Genomic DNA, 20319 nt, shown 5'->3' on the forward strand with positions numbered 1-20319 from the left:
CAATTAAAAAAAAAAAAAATTCATAGCACAAAAACTTCACTTCGAAATCGAAATGAGAAACTTATGGAAACTTTCGTGATCTGGATTCCAAAATGTTTCAAGAAAACCATCTTATCAAGACGTTGGAAGCTTATGCTTCCGGACTGAAACTTGTTTTTCCATTTCAAAAACCCAAAAACAAAAAAAAAATCAAATCATGTTTTATATGTTTCTTATTTTACATATCAGATATAAAATAATATATAAATACTAAAACTCATAGTATAAATTACTATTGTGCATAATAATTTATTTTATAAGAATTTTACATATATAGATTCAGAGATTGTATTAATCATTTGTGAGATATCAAAAACGATTAATATGATTAGTTGATTCCTAAAAAAAATATTTTTTTAGTTTTTCACAATATATTACAATTCGATTATTTTTCTATAAATTATTAAAAACGAATATAATAGTTTGTATTTTTTCTTTGGAATCATATAATTATTATTGATGAGTTTTATAATATTATTATCTTATATTTTTACTATTGAATATATATATATATATATATATATATATATCTTTCACACAATTTTGGTTTCTTTTTTTTTAATAAAAAAAGAACATCTCATTTTCGCATTTTCATACAATTTTGCTTATGTATAACCGCTTCCGATTCTATGTAATGTAGGCTATGAAAAATTATTAAGATGCTATGAAACATTATTAAGAAAAATTAATCGATGAAGCCAATATAAGTAAATGTGTTTGTAAACACACGTTTGTAGCATTGGGATATATAGATTTATCAAATACAACAGATTTTTATCATAGAAAAATGAAAAAATTCATTTAAAACTATATCATAATGTGATTAAACAGTAGCTGCACCATTTTAACAATATTTATATATTATTCTAAATAAAATATAGTAGTTTTATCAATATTTATATATTCTAATACGAGGGATTAACTCGAAACATATACTTCCTATGTTTCGTAAGAGTATCATTTTGACATTTTTTCTGGAGGAATTAACTCGAAACATGTATTTCCTCTATTTCGTAAGAGTATCATTTTGACACTTTTTCTTGTTAAATAAAAAGTGTTATTTTAAAAATTTCAGTAAAAATTATAATTATTATAAAATTTAATATTAATTACAAAATACATTGGTCTTATAAATAATTTTATTTATCTCATATAATATTAGTTAAATAGATGTAATTAATAAGAGGATAATGTATTATAATTATTTCTTAATATGAAAATGTCAAGTTGGCACTGTTTGAGAAACTGAGAGAATTGGTTCCAAATGCTCTCAAGAGACATGCAACTGTACACACAAGTTTACATTTTAATCAATCGCCAATCACGACCGTTCAGTCGTTTTTAACCAAAACGCCAGTCTTAGTTTATGTATACTTACTAGAAAAATATGTCCATCGCATGCAACTTGTATAGATTTTATGTATCAAAGTCTACGATTTTTTAAAAAACTAAATATTATAAGATATGAAAATGGGACGTTACCTAATTTCGTACTATTTTAAGACCAAATGATTAAAGTGGCCTGTCTTGAAGGCCAAACAGCACATACTAGGTGTCTATTTACAGGTTAAGGAGTTTAGGAAATTGTACAAATATTGATTCATTTGCTCATAATATACAACTCTGCCTTAAAAATGCAATATACTCAACATGCATATGATAAAGAGAGAACTTAAAATAACCCAATTTTTCAAAACAATACAAATAGAAGAGAGATACATATTGAGTAATAGAATTTGCATATAAGACTTCCAAAAATCTGTCTAAATAGTGGCCATTCCTTTTAACCAAACACAAGCGGGTCTATTGTTTATATAGAAATACATAGTACGTAGAATCGTCTGTCCCTCACATGCAACTTTTAAAGAATTAATTTTATTTTGGCAAAGTCGAATCTGTTTAAAACTAAATATAATCTAGAAGCGATAGTACATTAGTACTAGTATATTACTAATATCTTACTATTTTAAGACCATATGCTATAGAGGCGGGTCCACAAATTCAAGGTGTCTATGTAGTGTACGTTTGGAGTTCAGAAAATTCAAAATTGTATATTTATTCAGATGGAATATTATGCATATAGAGTAAAATATGCTAAATATATATATATATATATCTATTAATATAAAATAGAGCTTTATTCTCTTCTCCTCTTGCCACTTGAAAATAAGAGAAGGAGGAGCCAACACATGTCTCTTATTGTTGCTTTCGTTTGGATTATTTGGGTTTTCACGATTTCTATTATTGGGCTTATTTGGGTTTCGTCAAGGTCTTCCAGATCTTTGTAGGAACTCCGTCGTCTTGACATCTATATTCATTTAACCGCCTCTGAAGCCCCAATGGCGTAACAGCTGTCATTCGAATTCAATCAATCTTATTAAATTTTTTATTAAACGCTGATGAACCATTCCTCCCACTACGTCTTATTTAAACCACCTCTTCTTTCTTCCAATTAATGAGTTTAGATCTATAAATAAGGGTATTGGATTCTGTGAAATTCATCACTTCTCCCTTTTAATCATTAGAATCTTCGCAAATAACCAGACCAGGAATGGCAGCCTCCTTCCTTGTGCTCGCCGCACCGACTTAGGAACTTGAATCTATACGGACGTGTCAAGCTCGGTTCTTTGCTCTGTGTGTAGTGACGTAGTAGAGTTCGAGGACGTTAATGTCACCGTCGGATACGGCTTATGGTGATGTTTCATCTGCTCTTCAGCTTATTAATCACCATCACCGACCAAAATCTCGGAAAATGAAAAACCGAGAAAGCTCGAGAATCACAAACGAAAATGCGTTCCGGAAAGAAAAAGCAGAAAGAAGCTTGACCTGGTGAAACGAACATGTTTTGTCGGGTGAGTATATTGTGACTGAAACGAGAGAGAAGAGAGGATGAGATGTGATGTGTATACATATTTTTTTCCTAACAAATAAATAATTGAAATACGTTTTCTTTTTAAGTTAAGTAGTACGTATTTCCTTTAATTTAACAAAATATTAATGTAATATCAAAATAATGGAATTGATAGTGAAATGTGGATTGTTAATGTATGGTTTAATATATAATTTTAAACTGCCATCTCATCAAGAGACTTTCTACAAAATTAATGCATGACTGATTCACAATAATAAGTTTTTAATAAATTTAACAGTATTTTAATTCTGTTATAATTTAAATCAAATCTATTAACAAAATATTTAATAATCCATAAATGTTCATTATTATCAGGCGTTTTAATTTAACCAAATGGTTGACATCAATTTTTCTATCAACAAATAATAATTCATTTAGAAATGCATAATACATTTAAAATATTAAAATATTAAAATAAGTGAAGAAATTTTGAAATACTAATACTAAAAAATACATTTATAATATTATATTTACATATTTTATCAAACCCACACAAAAAGTGAATCTTATCTCAGAAAATTAACAAAAAAACATGACAAAATATTAATAACTAATCAAACTTTTTTAGAAAAGTAATTAAAACAAAACAATATAATAAATAAAAATAATATTATTGTAAAAATAAATAATATTAACTTGAGCTCGATAAAAACCTTATTCAATAAATAATAATTTTGGAAATTAATTAATATAATAAAAACATATAAATGTCAGAAATAAAAAGCTATAGAACAGAAGGAATAAAAGTTTATTTAAAGACATGACACATGTCTGTGAAAAAAAAAGACACGACAGATGTCCAATTCTAGAAATATACTCTTTCTCAAAAAAATGTATATGTATACCCTTTCTCAAAAAATGTATACGTATAAAGAGTAACACTTTCATTTTATTTATTTTTAAATATTTTTAGTTATAGTGAATAAGATATTTTTTAAAATCGTGAAAATCAGTAGTTTTTTTTTTCCAAAAATGTGTAAGAATATTTTTACAATTTTATAATAATTAGCCAATTATATAATTTAAAATGAATAGTTAAATTTATTTTAAAAACTTATGAACACAGCTTTTAGTTTAAAATAATTTTATACAATTTTTCTTTTATTTGAGTTTACCCTAGTATATATATATATATATATATATATATATATATATATGGCTAAACATGACAAACTTTTTCCTTTATTAAATTGCTTATAACTTTATAATTTTAGAGTCGGCGATGTGGCTAAAAACCCCATGATATCTCTTTGGTAAACAAAAGTCCAGCAAGACGGACCAGCCTGGTGAGGACAATATACAAGTTCATCCTGAAACTAACGTTTTTTTTAATTCCTGAAAATAACATAGCTACTGAAAGACTGTTAGTGCAAGCGAAGCAATTAATCGAAGTCTTTTATCAAGTTGTGTGCGCGAAAATGAGATTAATGCAGATCAAGAATTGATAGTCAAAAATGACAGTTTGGCCGAGTGGTCTAAGGCGCCAGATTTAGGCTCTGGTCCGAAAGGGCGTGGGTTCAAATCCCACAGCTGTCAAAACTTTTTTTTGCAATTTTAATATTAAATGCATCCTTCGCTTTTTATTCAAACAGTTACGACCTTTGTCTTCCTAATTGAACGATGTCGTATAGGACCTTCAAACTGTGACCAACTCTGCCTATTGTATGGTTAAGAGGTTCTTCATTGCAAGTCTCATAAAAGAAAACACAAAGAGAAAAGATAATTTGCATCAGCATTGAATGAAGCTTCGTAGACAATGCCTCTTCTCCTGTCCTGTATTTGATGAAATGGTCTTGGTATTAATCACTCACTTTTTGTCATGGAAGGTCACGATTTCAACAGCTTAAACGACCACTGCAGTGCCCGTGCATAACACTTCTTCTGCCTCTAATAACTCATCCACAGTAACATCTCGTTCTTGGACCTGTCAAACATTTCTTGAATCTTGATTTCATCAAAAATGTCTATACAATATTACATGATTAAGTGAACTGAATGTTGGAACCTGGTAACCAATATCACGAGCTAGCTCGCTTATCCTTTTTCTTGCGTCTCCTGGTAAAATGGTTCCTCAAGTTGGTGGAGTAGAAACATTGTTCCCCTAAAAATGATTGATTACTAATAATGATTGAGACTTTCTGTTGTATGTGTGATGGATACTGAATGAACCTTGACAATGAAGATGTTAAATGTAGACGCCTCTTCGATGTTTCTGCCAGTTACCGCATCTAGAAACAAGACATCAGAGAAACCTGAAGACCTTGCTTCTACCAATGATTTCACAATCTTTCAAAATTTATCCAAGAAGAAATCAGTGAACTTGTTGCCATGTATTATGTATTTATGGTATCTCTTTACTTACTGGAGAACAGTTCGTGCAGCTCTTGACACCACCCGCTCCACCTGAATGGGCTAGGTGATAGTTATGATCAACTTTCATGTTCACGCCTAAGCTCACCTAAACACACAGACAACCATTTCAATCTTGAAAATAGTCTTTTTAGCAGAGTTATGTATCCAAAAATGAGGAACACACATACTCACCTTACGATAATCTCCAACGGGAGACACGTAAATGAGGAACGTGTACTCAGGTGCTGGAGCTACTCCAAGAATAGCACCACTACCTAGATGCAGAGGTCTTATATACAAAGCTCCTTTACCCGGGGGAGGAACCTTCAACCCAATAAAAAAGATAACACCGTTTGGAGAACTTCTATTGATTAGAGCAAATTATAATCAAGAACCATACTGCAAAAAGAAACATTAGTCCGCAAATCCTTACCCTTTTGTCGTTGGCAAGGACAGTTTTCTTGACTGCTTCAACAAATTGCTCCAGAGAAGCTGGTGTCATACAAAGCCTCTCCGAACCATTTTGCATACGAAGAGCGTTTTGGTCAGGTCAGAAAAGCCTAATCCGAAAAAAAAAGCCTAATCCGACCGTCTCTCGTCCTGTAAGCCGTAAGACCTTCAAAGAATCCATGCAAAGCCAAACCAATACCTTAAACTTATTCTCTCAAACTCTCGTCTCTATAATATTATTTAAAAAATCAGTTTTTTATGAGTAAACTCACGGTCATCATTTACATTGATATTCTTAATAAACTAAAATTATTATGTAATTATCGTTATCAGTATTTCTATTTTATGTTTTTTTATTAATAATTCTTTTTAAATAACGAAAAAATCTATAAACCTACTATTCATAGATAATTGTTGAGGATGCCTCTTGAGATGCCATTAATCTTCCCCCTTGAGAAAATTAAACTGACATTCATGAACTATTTTTTTGAACGCCGATAAACTGCTGCAAAACATGAACATCTAGTTACACCAAGAGTAGTGACGAATTTGGTATCCAGGTTTGAAGCGGAAATGAAGCTTAAAGTTTACCAAGTAGATCGGTGTGGGTTAGAGGTTAAAGATGAAACGATAAAGTATGTTGTTCATCTGGAGAATAAGCATTGCCCTTACAACGTTTTAACATTGACAAAATAAAAACAAAATAAAACAGAGTTTATTCAAAAGTTTCTCTGTATTTTAACTGTTTGAGAGTTTATTCATGAGTTTCTCTGTCGTGTTTATCACCTGTTAATATGAAGGAGATACATATTCATATATGTATACATGTACGTGCACACGTTTAGGTTAGGAAAATAGGGGTTTGGTACTGATTTTATATACTATTAACTAAATCAAAATTGGTTAAGGAAAACCGGTCATTACAGATTGGAGAAAGATGTTGTTTAGATTAAAGTATATATATGTTCGGATGAGTTTGGGTAGTACTTCGGGTTTTGGATACATCCGATCGGGTTTGGATATCCAAACTTGTTCAATACAAAATCCGACCGGGTATTTTGCTATTTCGGTTATGATTTTTTGGGTCGGGTTCGGCTATCGGAAAAAATTTCCTGGCCTAGAAACTGGCATCTTCTAGTGGTCGATCCAAAATGCCTCCGGCCATAAGGTTAAAAACAACATAAGTGTTTACCAGTAGAGCTAACAGATCAGGATAAAATCCGCACATCTTTAAGGATGATTCTAAAATAGCATGACCTTAATGCTAATACGAAACTGGCATAGTCTAGCGGTCGATCCAAGATGCCTCCGACCATAAGGCTAAACCCAGCCTTCATATATGTATTGAATTTGTTTATGTGCATGACTTATCTTATGTGTCACTCATATATGTAATATAGTTAAAAATGTAAATAAAGGTAACTAACTCTTTTTTATTTCATTTTAAAAATGTATTTCTACTTTATTAGACCAAATTACCATTTCTCATTTATCTTTCAGTTTCTTTTCTAACTATGTATTATATAAATTCTGAATTTGTGACTTAATAGAATTTGATTTTTATGTATATCAGGAATCTTTTAAATAAAATTAAAAATAATTGAGTCAAACTTTTTATCTATTAAATAAATAAATAAACTAGAAACTGTGAATTTTTGTGGGTCAAACTTGATCCTTTTATTTCGGAATTTTAAAAGACACATAGCTTAATTTAGATATATTTCAATTTGTGATTCATCTATTAATATACTTCTCTGTCTTTCTAAATTTTAAAACATCATTAGTTCATTATCTAAGATGAAAAATTATTTTCGATCTTCGCTTATTGGTCTCATCATGCTCACAATTCTTCTACTTGGTTTGTATTTACATTTACAACTTTACTAATATATTATATAATTGTTCTAAAATAAATTTATTTTGATGTCGTATTATTTAATATACTTATATAAATTGTATGTCTATAATGTAATACTGACTTTACTAATTTCCAAGAATAAATAATGATTAAGAACAAAAATGTTTAGACTTTCAAATTAGTCTACAAATATAAAAAAGACACAAACATATTTTATTCAAAATAAAAATAAAATAATTTCCTATTCCAAATATAAAAACTAAAGTTATGTTTTAATTTTTAAAAACAGGAGTAATGGCGACTGCTCAGAAGGGAGGACCAATAATCCCAGAAACTTGTGTTGAAAATTACCCAGACAAAGCTGGAAAATGTGATCTCAACCAATGTAAATCCCGATGTGCCAAAAATAGGAAAAATGGGCAAGGTAGTTGCATTGATACAGGCAAAGGACATATGCAATGCCGATGCGCTTATCCTTGCCGTCGTCCCTGATTTTTTATCTACGTTGAAACTCAAATAATATTTATAATAATACTGCACTTTATAAATGAAAAGAATTAAAGTATTAATAATTTGTTGGTGTTTGTGGTGTAATAATGTGTACTAGGTTACCCAATATAAATAACAAATTCTTATATCTGTCTTTTTATACAATAACGTGAAATGATAAAAAAATATTAAATGAGAATCAGTATTTTAATTTCATATAACAACTGAAAGAAAAAAACTTAAATTTCTACCGTTTAGCAACTTCAAAGTCAAAGTCAAATATTTTTTTTTTTTATGATATTTAATATTTCATAGAGATTTAACCAAAAAAAGTGTTAACCATTTTTTTATCATCAAGATGTATGAACTCTGAGTGATTGAAGCTTTTTTTCACGAGTTGAATGTCTTCCAAATAAGCTTTTTTTCATTATGCTGGTTCTGAAACCATCTTCACCAATTGAGAACAGTATGTTGCAAACGTCACATGTAAATATCGTAAATTCCTCATACTTTCTATTTCCCAGATGAGGGCCAGTTCAGAATGAAAGTGTGACATGCTGGCTCTCTTGTTCCTTGTCTACATTAGCCTATCAAAACCTTCCAAAATACTGTACCATACTATCATTCTTGCCCCAAGAAATTATCCTGTGCTTTCCATGATCCATTTGTAAAACACCATCGTCCTCGTATTTGAGATATTGTTGACAAATAACCTCCCTAGATTGGGCGACCCTTTGTGCTAGTGATGTTGGTGCCTGATGTAGCACATCTTTGCGTGGATTACAAGTTACGTTTTGGTCTTTGGTTTTATTTCCTTTTATTGTTATCAATAAGGTTCGGAGTAATATTCCAATTCCTTTAAGTCTTTCATTTAGATAAGTCCTTTTTTCTTTCTGGTGTTATCTATAGACTAATATATATATATATATATATATATATATATATATATATATATATATATAGAACGTTTATGTTCTTCTATACTCGGTTTTTAATTAATAAAAGTTTTAGAGACTTTCTTCTCTGCAAAATCGCTTTGTTTACAAACTTTGATATGCTTGCAATCGAAGACATCAAGGAAACAATCTCGTGTTGATTGAATCTTTGCCCTATCCTATATACTTACTGCAACAGTTGGTATCAGAGCCAGGTTCCTAATCATGCCACCTAAGAAGGATATTCAGAAGCAACTTGATGACCAAGCGGAAGCTATGCGCGACGCTATGGATGATCTTCGCCGTGAATTTCGTGAGACTTTGCAAGTCTCGATAGAAACAGTGATGCGAACGGTGTTAGAAGCTCGTCCTCCAGCTCCACAGGCTCACAATCGCCGTGAACAAAACCTTGTTGAGGAAGATGATGACGATCTCGTTGATGACAACCCTTTTGCGGGACTGCAAGAGCAGTGAGTACCCCAACATAGTGATGTGATAACCGCTCCTCGGGGTGAACATCGCAGCTGGGACTCTGGTTTTCAACTTGATCTGCCAGAATTTAACGGTAGCTTATAACCTGATGAACTGCTCGATTGGATCAGTTCAGTGGAAGAGCTCCTGACGTTCAAACAGGTGCCTGATGTGATGTGAGTTCCCCTGGTAGCAACTCGGTTCAAAGGAAGGGTGTCAGCCTGGTGTCAACAAGTTAAAGAACAACGAGGTCGAGCAGGGAAAGAACGTGTGAACTCATGGGACAAACTAAAACGTCTCCTGCGTAAAGCGTTTGTCCCTTATAATTATACGAGGACAATGTACAATCAATTGCAGAATGTGAGACAGGGAAGTAAAACGGTTGATGAATACGCTTCTGAATTTTTCACCGTACTTGCCCGAAACACTCTTCTAGAAACGCAGGATCAACTGGTTTCAAGATTCATTGGTGGCTTGAGACTGCAAATACAGAACCATCTACTCTTATTCAACCCAAACTCGGTTTCTGAAGCTCATCAACGTGCAATCTTAATTGAGCAGAACTTAAAATCGTCACAGATTTCTTGGTCATCTTCAAGTGCTCGAAAGCGTACTGCTGTTTCAGGAGAGCAGCCTAATTTGTCTACTGCAGAGGCAAGCACAAGGGATAACCAACATTGTCCGGCGGGACACACAAACTCCGCAGGCACTCAACCCCCGTTTAAAACTCCAACTTTCAAGTGCTTTAATTGTGGAGAAATTAGTCATCGCCAACAGAATTGTCCTAAACGAGTGTTCTTATCCAACGATGAGGCCGTCTATGATGATGACGAAGTTATCTAACGACGACATATATTACAGAGGAACAAGTCAGTGGGGATACGGGTCACCTGCTAGTAATTCATCGCAACTTACTTAGTCCTCCAGGAATCGAGGAGTCTTGGTTGAGAACCAATATTTTCCGTTCTTCTTGTACAATCTGAGGGAAAGTTTGTCGCTTCATGATTGATTCAGGCAGCTGCACTAATGTGATATCAGAAGAAGCTGTGGTGAAACTGGCCCTGTTCGCGGAACCTCACCCTACACCGTACAAGCTGGCGTGGTTAAACACACACACATATATTCGTATCTTTCGGCGGTGCAAAGTTCCGTTCCCTGTAGGTTCGACTTACCGTGATCTGGTCTGTTGTGATGTGGTTCCTATGGATGCGTGTCACCTCCTTTTGGGGCGTCCTTGGCAATTTGATCGACAAACAACACATGATGGGTTCAATAACACTTATTCTTTTATGTTTGAGTCAAAGAAGATACTGCCATCAAAAGACATCACCTCGCCCCCTGACACTCATATTACACCTGCATCTCACTCTACAGCTCCAGTTTCAAACCAGCCAGTTCTCATGCTTTCATGATCGAAGTTTGAGGAAGAGCTTCGCGGATCGGACTTCTTGTTTGTTCTCATGGCATCACAACCTAAGAATTGTGCGACACTTACAGTTCCTCCCAGCTTTGAACCACTAGTACAAGAGTTTATGGATGTGTTTCCTGATGATCTTCATGCGGGTTTGCCTCCTCTGAGAGACATACAACATTGCATTGATTTAGTTCCTCATTCGCCTCTTCCTAACCGACCACACTATAGAATGAGTCCACAGGAGCATGATGAACTTCGCAGACATGTGGAAGACTTACTTTCTAAAGGTTATGTACGCGAGAGTCTTAGCCCGTGCGCCGTACCTGCTTTGTTAATCCCAAAGAAAGATGGGTCAAGCCGTATGTGTGTAGATAGTCGTGCGATCAACAAAATCACTATTCGGTACCACTTTCCTATACCACGGCTTGATGACTTACTGGACCAAATCGGTACTGCTTCTATCTTTACAAAACTGGATTTAAAAAGCGGTTACCATCAGATTCGAATCCGTCCTGGTGATGAGTGGAAAACAGCTTTCAAAACGCGGGAAGGTCTTTTCGAGTGGCTCGTAATGCCTTTTTGCCTCTCTAATGCACCGAGTACATTTATGCGGGTGATGAATCAGGCACTCCGTCCATTCATTGGCAGGTTTGTGGTTGTCTATTTCGACGACATTCTAATTTTCAGTACATCCCTAGACGATTATCTCGAGCACTTACGTGCTGTTCTGCTCGCTCTTCGTCGCGAAAAATTGTTTGCAGCCACAAAAAAATGCTCGTTTGGTGTCGCTGAGATATTATTTTTGGGCTATATTATCTCTGCTCGGGGTCTAGAAGTTGATACTTCTAAAGTGGATGCCATTTATAATTGGCCAACCCCAAAAAAGTCACTGATGTGCGCAGTTTTCACGGCTTGGTTTCGTTTTACAGAAGATTTGTTGCTCATTTCAGTAGTATAATGGCTCTGATAACTGACTGAGCTCCCACAATTTGTATGGTCACCGGTAGCAGAACAAGCTTTTCAGCTCATCAAGCAGAAATTAACTTCGGCTCCTGTTCTGGCTTTGCCTAACTTCTCTGTCCCGTTTGAGCTCCACTCTGATGCTTCAAAGCATGGTATCCGCACAGTCTTAAGTCAGCAAGGCAAGCCGATCGCTTTCTTCAGTGAAAAAAATTGCAGGAGCTCGTGGGAGATACAATACATACGACGTCGAACTGTTTGCTGTGATTCAAGCGGTAAAGCACTGGAGGCACTATCTTTTTCACCGCGAATTCGTCTTGTTCACAGACCATGACGCCTTGAAACACATGGGGCCGCAAGACAAAGTATCCGCCAGACATGCTTCCTGGTTTGCTTACCTTCAACAGTTCACCTTTGTTATTTAACACAAAGCGGGTGTCCTTAATAAGGTCGCTGATGCGCTTAGCCGTCGGCAATCACTTCTCTCGACTCTCCATACTTCGGTACCTGGGTTCTCTGTTCTTCCTGACCTGTATCCAATCGACAGTTTCTTTGGCAAGTTCTGGATGGATGCGGTTGAGGGTTGTTGTCCGGACTATTTTGTGTTGGAGGGTTTTCTTTTTCGAGGGATTCGCTTGTGTATTCCAGAGTGTAGTCTCCGGTTACAAATCATTAAAGAGTTGCACGGTGAGGGTCATGTGGGCCGCGATCGTACACTTCACCTAGTAACTTCTTCTTATTTTTGACCTTCCTTACGAAGAGATGTGGAACGGTACGTCTTGCGTTCTGGTATTTTCCAAGCTGCTAAAGGTCATGCTTCTAACGCGGGTTTGTATTTACCATTGCCCATACCTATGCAGCCATGGTCTGATATAAGCGTTGATTTTGTTCTTGGATTGCCATGAACACAGCGTGGTCACGATTCTATCATGGTGGTTGTTGATCGTTTTTCAAAAATGGCTCGCTTTGTAGTTTGTAAGATGACGACCGATGCAACACAAGTGGCTAGTCTTTTCTTTCAAGAGATATATAAACTTCATGGTTTGCCACAATCTATAGTCTCTGATAAGGATTCACGCTTCTTGAGCCATTTTTGGAGGTCCCTTTGGAAACTCTTGCGCACAAGCTTGGACATGAGCTCTGCGTACCATCCTCAAACAGACGGCCAAATGGAGGTTACAAATCGAGCTTTGGGTGATTTGCTGCGTTGTCTTGTAGGGGACAATATCAAAACATGGGATTCAATAATCTTGTTTCAGGCCGAGTTCGCACACAACCATGCCACTAATAGAAGCACCGGTTTCAGTCCTTTTCGCATTGTCTTTGGCAATGTACCTCGTGGTCCGTTGGATTTGGCTCTTGCTCCTGATAAAACTCGTTTTCATGGGCGTGCGTGTGACTTGGTAGAAGCTTTTGTGGAGTTTCATGAATCGGTTCGTGCCAATTTAGAGACAGCCACATCGAAATAAAAATCTGATGTTGATGCTCATCGTCGTGAACTTCATTTTGAGGTTGGTGATAAAGTGTGGGATGTGCTCACTAAAGACCGGTTCCCTCCAGGTATGTATAACAAGTTGAAGCCAAGGAAGATTGGGCCTTTGGAAATCGTTGAGAAGATTAATGCAAACGCCTATAGGCTGCGTCTTCCGACAGATATGAAGACTGCTGATATCTTCAATGTCAAGCACTTTAGTCCGTATCATGGGGATGACGATGTAGCAAATTCGAGGTCGGATTTTTCTTCACCTGGGGCGACCTGATGTAGCACATCTTTGCGTGGATTACAAGTTACGTTTTGGTCTTTGGTTTTATTTCCTTTTATTGTTATCAATAAGGTTTGGAGTAATATTCCAATTCCCTTAAGTCTTTCATTTAAACTAAGAGTTTTCCTGCGCCATGCGCATAAATAGTAATTTTTAACATAACATTTTTTATTTCAAAATAAAATTTTGATTTATATTTCAATATTATTAATTTATATTTTAACTTTAATAGTTATAAAAAATCATAAACGTATTTTTGTAATCTTATTTTTTTTATTTGGTATAATTATTTAAATTTGATTTGATTTAATTTTTAATAAAGATAAAATTAGATTTTATAAAAATAGTTTTAATTATATTATTGTGTTTAATGATTATTTATTTTAAATATATATATATATATATATATATATATCTTCCATCTAATTTTAAATATATAGATATATATATATATATATATATTTACATATAAATATAAATTCTAATAAATTTGAGACTTTGTTTGTTTTAGTTAAATTGAAAAATCTTTTTGTTAATTTAAATGATGAAGATGAACGGATAAATTTAAATAATGTTTAAATATTTAACTATCAAAATTTTTTTGGATTAGTGTTACTTTATTTAGTTTATTTTTATTAATGTGAGATACATATATATTATTATTTTAATTGTGATATATGAATTATTAATATATTTAATAGTTTACCATAAATAAATATTTATATGGAAAATTGACATTAATGATGATATATGAGTTATTTTTATTACCATAAATAGTTTTTTATAAGGAAATTTTACATTTCACAATTAATATGATGTCATGTCACTATTTTCTAAAACCATGTCATCTATTTTAAGCGTCATGTCATCTTTTTTTTCAGCGAGAATGATTGTAGTGGCGACATGTGTATAAATTACTTCGCAAATATAGTCTTGGGGATAAGTCATTTTTCCTTTTTGGTGTTCTTTAGACTAATATATATGTAGAACGTTTGTGTTCTTCTATACTCGGTTTTTAATTAATAAAAGTTTTAGAGACTTTCTTCTCTGCAAAATCGCCTTTGTTTACAAACTTTGATAAGCTTGCAATCGAAGACGTCAAGGAAACAATCTCGTGTTGATTGAATTTTTGCCCTATCCTATATACTTGCTGCAACAGTGCCTCATGTCGGAGTGTTGATTCAGTTTCTGCCAAATTGGATACTGTCTCTAGGATCGATATCTATGTTTCTAAAAACCATATTGTTCTACATTTTCAAATGTACAATATGATCCATTGATACTGATGATTATCCATGTGTGGCTTAAAACCCTCCAAAGCAAATTATCTATATTTGCAAAAATTGATTGATAATGGAAAATAAGTAGATTCGATGGGATCTGTGAGAGAGCCCATACTTAGACAGCCGGAAGACATTAAAAATACATAATTTATTGACTTAAACAGGCTATAAGGGAAAAAGTGCCAACTGATTTCAGATCAAAACCCATTTCTCACGGCCTTGGTGTTTTTTTTTCTTTTAAGTTGGGTCAAACATTTATTTATTCTGCTATCAAGTCATTTCTATTTGTCCTTTCACAAAAAAGTCATTTCCATTTGTCACATTTTTCAAATCTTTTGTAGAAATCTTATAGTGGTTTACTTATATTTTTCTTCCCTTTAATTCATTTTCGTTGGAGTTTTTCAGGGGACGATTTAGAAAATGCATTCAACAAAATACAAAACTATTAACCAAGTTGACAAGTATTCGCAAGACTTCCCAAGTAATCAGCTCCACCAACTAATTAGCTCTTTCTATTTAAAAGAGGACGCACATGCATAAGTACTACTCCCTGTTATGGAACTCGGTAGGCGCTAGTCGGGCGGTCGGGTTGGGCCTAGCGCCTAAAGAAAAAATCGGGGATTAATCGGAAATTATGCGGGGCGAAATTTTTAAATGGTTTACTATGTTATAAAACATGTTAATCTTTAATTGTGTATAACATTAATACATTTTCATGTTTATGATTGTATAAAACACACAAATAGAATATATAAATTTAATATAGTGTAATTTTAATCAAAATTATGAATATAAATGATATTTAGAAAATTTTAGATCAAATAAACAAATAAAAATATTATTAAAACTAAAAAAAAAATTTTAAAAAAAAAAAATTAGCTGGCCGCCTAGGCGGCTAGGCGGTCATTTAGGCGGCTAGGCGGTCATTTAGGCGGTCTAGGCGGAAAAAATCGGATACCCGATTTTTTAAACCGATTTGGTATAAATCGGGGCGGAAAAGTGACGCGTAGCGCCTAGGCGGCCCGATTTTTAGAACAGGGGTACTACTACATAATCTATTTTACTCCACCCAGAAGAACAAATAAAAAGGCATAATGGTTCGTAAACAAAGTTATTGTTATTTCTTCTGCTTTATTTCTCTCCAACTATACTCTGTTGTTTCTTCTACACCCCATCTTTGCCGCCATGACCAAAGGGATGCTCTTCTGAAGTTTAAAGATGAGTTTCCAAATCTTCAGTATAGCCCAAGAGCGAGTAATACATCATTAAGTTCATGGAACAAGAGCATGGATTGTTGTTCTTGGGAGGGTGTCACATGCGATGGTAAATCTGGTGAGGTGAATTCGCTTTATTTTTATTCAATTTTCCTCAACAACTCTCTGAAAGAAGATAGTGGTCTTTTTAGACTCGCACATCTTCAAAACCTAACCCTTAGTAATTGTTATCTTCATGGAAACATCCCTTCTTCAATAGGAAACCTTTCTCAACTCATAACGCTTGAGCTTTCCAGTAATAAGTTAGTAGGTCAACTTCCACCGTCAATGGGAAACCTAACCCAACTAAGATTCCTTGTCCTTTCCCAAAATAACCTTAGTGGCAATATTCCTGTTTCCTTTTCCAATTTAAAGGAGCTGGTCAATTTAGACATCTCAAGCAATCAATTCACGGGTGGAAATTTTCCTTTTATACTGCCAAATGTAACCAGTTTGTATAGACTTCCACTTGGGGTGAGTGGACTATCCAAATTGGAGAATTTTGATATGCATGACAACTCATTGTCTGGGCCTCTTCATACATCATTATTCATGATTCCTTCCTTGCTATGGGTTGATTTTAGCGGAAACTATTTGGAAGGGCCGATAGAGTTTGGAAACATTTCATCGTCGTCTAGGCTTGAATATTTATTTCTTGCTAATAACCAATTCAAAGGCACAATCCCCACCTCTATATCAAACTTAGGCAACCTCCTTCATCTTGATCTTTCCAACAATAACTTAGAAGGCCAAGTGCCAGGGTGGCTTTCGCAACGGCAACAAGTAATGCTTTCTCAAAACTCTTTCAACAGTTTTGAAAAATCATGGGAAGTTTTCGAGGAAACAAACATGGAGGCGTTGGATCTTCGTTCGAACTCATTCCAAGGAACGTTTCCTTATTGGATATGCAAGCTTAGATCATTACGGTTCTTAGATGTGTCCGACAATCGCTTCACTGGCTCGATCCCTCAGTGTTTAAAGAATGCCACTGTTTCTCTTACCTATCTAGTTCTGCGTAACAATAGTTTCAGTGGCATTCTACCAAACATATTCTTCAACGCGACACAGCTAATATCACTTGACGTTAGCCACAACCAGCTGGAGGGAAAAGTTCCCAAATCTTTGATCAATTGCAAAGCTATGCAACTTCTAAATATGGAAAGCAACAGATTCGAGGACGAGTTTCCATCTTGGTTGGGTTCTCTACCTTCTTTAAAAATCTTCATCCTCCGATCAAACCAATTCTATGGGCCGTTATATCACAACAACCGCCTATCCATTGGGTTCCAAGCTTTAAAAGTGATTGATCTCTCAAACAATCATTTCAGTGGAAGCTTGCCCAGTTTCTATTTTTCCAACTGGCACGAAATGACTACATTAACGGGGAACTATGATGACTCATACATGGAATACTACGTCTACTATGCTGCTGTTTATTATAATTCCATGGAAATGGTTAATAGAGGGGTAAATACGGAATTTGAGCGGATCCGACAAGACTTCAGAGCCATTGACTTTTCGAGAAACAATTTTTTTTTTGATAATCCAGTATCCGACCACTTTGCGTGATCGACTAGCCCACCGGGCCTAAGCCCATGCCATTACAGGATTTTTTAAGCGTCCACTTAAGGGCCCCTGGTTACGCGAAGTGGTCTGGAGGGCGAGAGGCAGCCCATGTAAATACCCCCCGTGGCCGGGGCTCGAAGTCGGGTGGCGGGCACCTCAGCCGAGGTTCCTTTACCACCAGACTACGAGGCCCGGTTTCGAGAAAAACTTTATGGGTTGAACTTTTTATAGTGACTGGGCTCACCCCGAAGGGCCACCTCGCCAGAAACCTTATCCCACGTTCAGTACTGGCCGTAGCCCACCTGACGCAGGGGTTTTTTAGCTAACCCAGTTCCACCCCGCTACCCCCGAGTATCGAACTGGCGACCTCGAGTAGTCGTGTGTGAGAAACATTCAGTACTGCCGCTAGGCCACCTGATGTTCTCTCGAGAAACAATTTTTGTGGAAGTATACCCGAATCCATTGGATTGTTGAAAGAGTTGCATCTTCTCAACGTGTCGGGTAATACATTCACAAGCAATATTCCTCAATCGTTGAAAAATTTGACAAAGCTCGAGACACTAGACCTGTCTTGGAATCAGTTGTCTGGTCAGATCCCTGGAGGTCTTGCAAGCCTCTCGTTTCTATCAACCATGGACTTTTCGCACAACAATCTCCAAGGTCCAATACCACGAAGCACACAGTTTCAAAGCCAGAACTGTTCTTCGTTCATGGACAACCACAAACTCTACGGTCTCGAAGAAATATGCCGTGAAACTGATCATGCCCCTAATCCTACACCACAAGCTTATGAAGACTTGTTTGAGCGAGAAGAACGAGTTATTAACTGGATAGCAGCAGCAATAGCCTATGGACCTGGTGTGTTTTGTGGACTGGTGATTGGACATATTTTTTTGAGCGAGAAACACAAGTGGCTTACCGAACGTCATCTCTTATAGTCTCTCTAAGCATTCTGATCGGCATGAATATTCGTAATATTCAGGTGTGTTTTAGAAAAACTCTGTTGTGTTTGCAATTTTATAATATAAGGCTTTGTAATAAACATCTTCAGTGGTATTCGACAGTGAAAATATGCATTTGTTTTTTTAATAGAAAATATGCATTTTTATAGAAACTTCTTTAGACTATCTGATCTTAACTCGACAGTAAGATGTTTGTAAAATAGATATTCTTCTTACTTGTTTGTCACAAACCACTGCTCAATAAAACAAAAAATTATTATCTGGCATTTATTCCGAAAGTTCGATGCATTATTCTCACGAATCTACTTAAAATTTGTTCATTAGACTAATCGTATAAATCGCAAGTAGAAAAACAGGTGATCAACAAAGGCTTGAGACCAAATATACCTTAGAATTGTTCGAATGTAGGAGCAAGAGTTGTAGTTGTTTTAGAATAGCTTCAATTTTTTTTACTACTTGTTTTGATCTCATATACAAAAGATTTGGATTAACTCAGTGACATGTAATATCGAAGCCGAGTTACAATATGTATTACAATTTGATGTAACCTGCAATAAAAATTATGTGGTAAAAGCTGTAAACAACATTACTATTTTAGTAAAACTTATGAATGATAACATTTTTGATGTATAAATTGCATTATAATTTTTAATAAAATAATTATAAATATAAACATATAATAATGATTTATTTTTAATAACAAAAATAAACCTATTTAAAATATATAAATGATAAAAATATTTTTAATATGTATAAAAATAAATTTTAGCAAAAATAAGTTGCAATATATATTTTTCTAAGAACTATACTTACTGATGATATTATTTATCTGATATCGATAACAAAATAATTTATAAATTTCCAAATCAAATAAAATTTACAACTAATAATATTATGTAAAATAATAATTTAAAAGTTAATAATTCAAAAATAGGAACAAGAAAGAGAATAAAAAATATTTGACTAACACAAAATTAGGTGAAGTAGTATAATATTGTTAAAAATATTTCCAGAAATAAGAATAAGATATTGCTATGGTGATTTTGGAAATATAAATAATATTTTATTTACAAACAAAAAATTCCAAAACTTATAACATAAAGCATTCGGATTTTCTTATTTGCACTTGTATTTTAGACAGAAACTTTTATTATAATTGTACCTCAAATCGTAAAACATAGGATTGGCCATGATGTTGCATTAAGTTTTGATTTAACAATTTTACAAAAGGTTAAAATCAAAATTGTAACTCAACCATAATGCATGATAACTCAAACTTAAAATTAAAAAAAAAACTAAATTTAATGTATGATTGGTGACATTTTTGAGTTATCTATAAATTAAACTATTAACTCAAACTAAATCAATATTACCATATATTACCAAGTGTTACCAATCAAAGCCTTAGTGATGATTGTTTCACAATTTTACAAAAGGTGTAAACCAAAATTGTAACTCAGCTATAATACATGATAACTCAAACTTAAAAAAAATTAAATATAATATATGATTGGTGACATTTTTGAGTTATCTATAAATTAAACCCTTACCTCAAAGTAAATCAATGCTACCATATATTACCACAGGTTACCATATATTACCGCATGTTATCG

At 34.2% G+C, this 20319-nt stretch overlaps 2 protein-coding genes and 1 non-coding gene across 3 annotated transcripts; 2 read left to right on the forward strand and 1 right to left on the reverse strand.

The window, feature by feature from the left end:
* Positions 1-4406: 4406 nt before the first annotated feature.
* TRNAL-UAG lies at positions 4407-4486 on the forward strand. Its single transcript has one exon. It is a non-coding gene; the product is annotated as a tRNA-Leu (tRNA).
* A 307-nt stretch (positions 4487-4793) lies between these two features.
* On the reverse strand, positions 4794-5804 carry LOC106383411 (branched-chain-amino-acid aminotransferase 6-like). Its single transcript, XM_048749969.1, has 5 exons — positions 5736-5804; positions 5495-5626; positions 5313-5408; positions 5120-5236; positions 4794-4874 (listed from the first exon to the last, which is right to left on the reverse strand). Exons 1-5 carry the CDS (start codon positions 5802-5804, stop codon positions 4794-4796), a joined length of 495 nt encoding a protein of 164 aa, XP_048605926.1.
* Positions 5805-15917: 10113 nt separating this feature from the next.
* Positions 15918-18828, forward strand: LOC106417772 (receptor-like protein 30). The gene is made up of 2 exons (XM_048750516.1): positions 15918-17713; positions 18187-18828. Exons 1-2 carry the CDS (start codon positions 16020-16022, stop codon positions 18680-18682), a joined length of 2190 nt encoding a protein of 729 aa, XP_048606473.1. The 5' UTR covers positions 15918-16019; the 3' UTR covers positions 18683-18828.
* The last annotated feature ends 1491 nt before the right edge of the window (positions 18829-20319 follow it).

Source organism: Brassica napus, chromosome C3, assembly GCF_020379485.1.
Source record: "Brassica napus cultivar Da-Ae chromosome C3, Da-Ae, whole genome shotgun sequence".
In the NCBI taxonomy this organism is placed as follows: Eukaryota; Viridiplantae; Streptophyta; class Magnoliopsida; order Brassicales; family Brassicaceae; genus Brassica; species Brassica napus.

Bases quoted from the DNA above. Each gene is read 5' to 3' on its own strand.
- LOC106383411 (XM_048749969.1), bottom strand. From the start codon at position 5,804: ATGACACCAGCTTCTCTGGAGCAATTTGTTGAAGCAGTCAAGAAAACT. The intron at 5,627-5,735 runs GTAAGGATTTGC...ATTGGGTTGAAG, and splicing joins TCCTTGCCAACGACAAAAGG to GTTCCTCCCCCGGGTAAAGG. The intron at 5,409-5,494 runs GTGAGTATGTGT...CTGTGTGTTTAG, and splicing joins CCGTTGGAGATTATCGTAAG to GTGAGCTTAGGCGTGAACAT.
- LOC106417772 (XM_048750516.1), top strand. From the start codon at position 16,020: ATGGTTCGTAAACAAAGTTATTGTTATTTCTTCTGCTTTATTTCTCTC. The intron at 17,714-18,186 runs TTTTGATAATCC...AAACAATTTTTG, and splicing joins TTTTCGAGAAACAATTTTTT to TGGAAGTATACCCGAATCCA.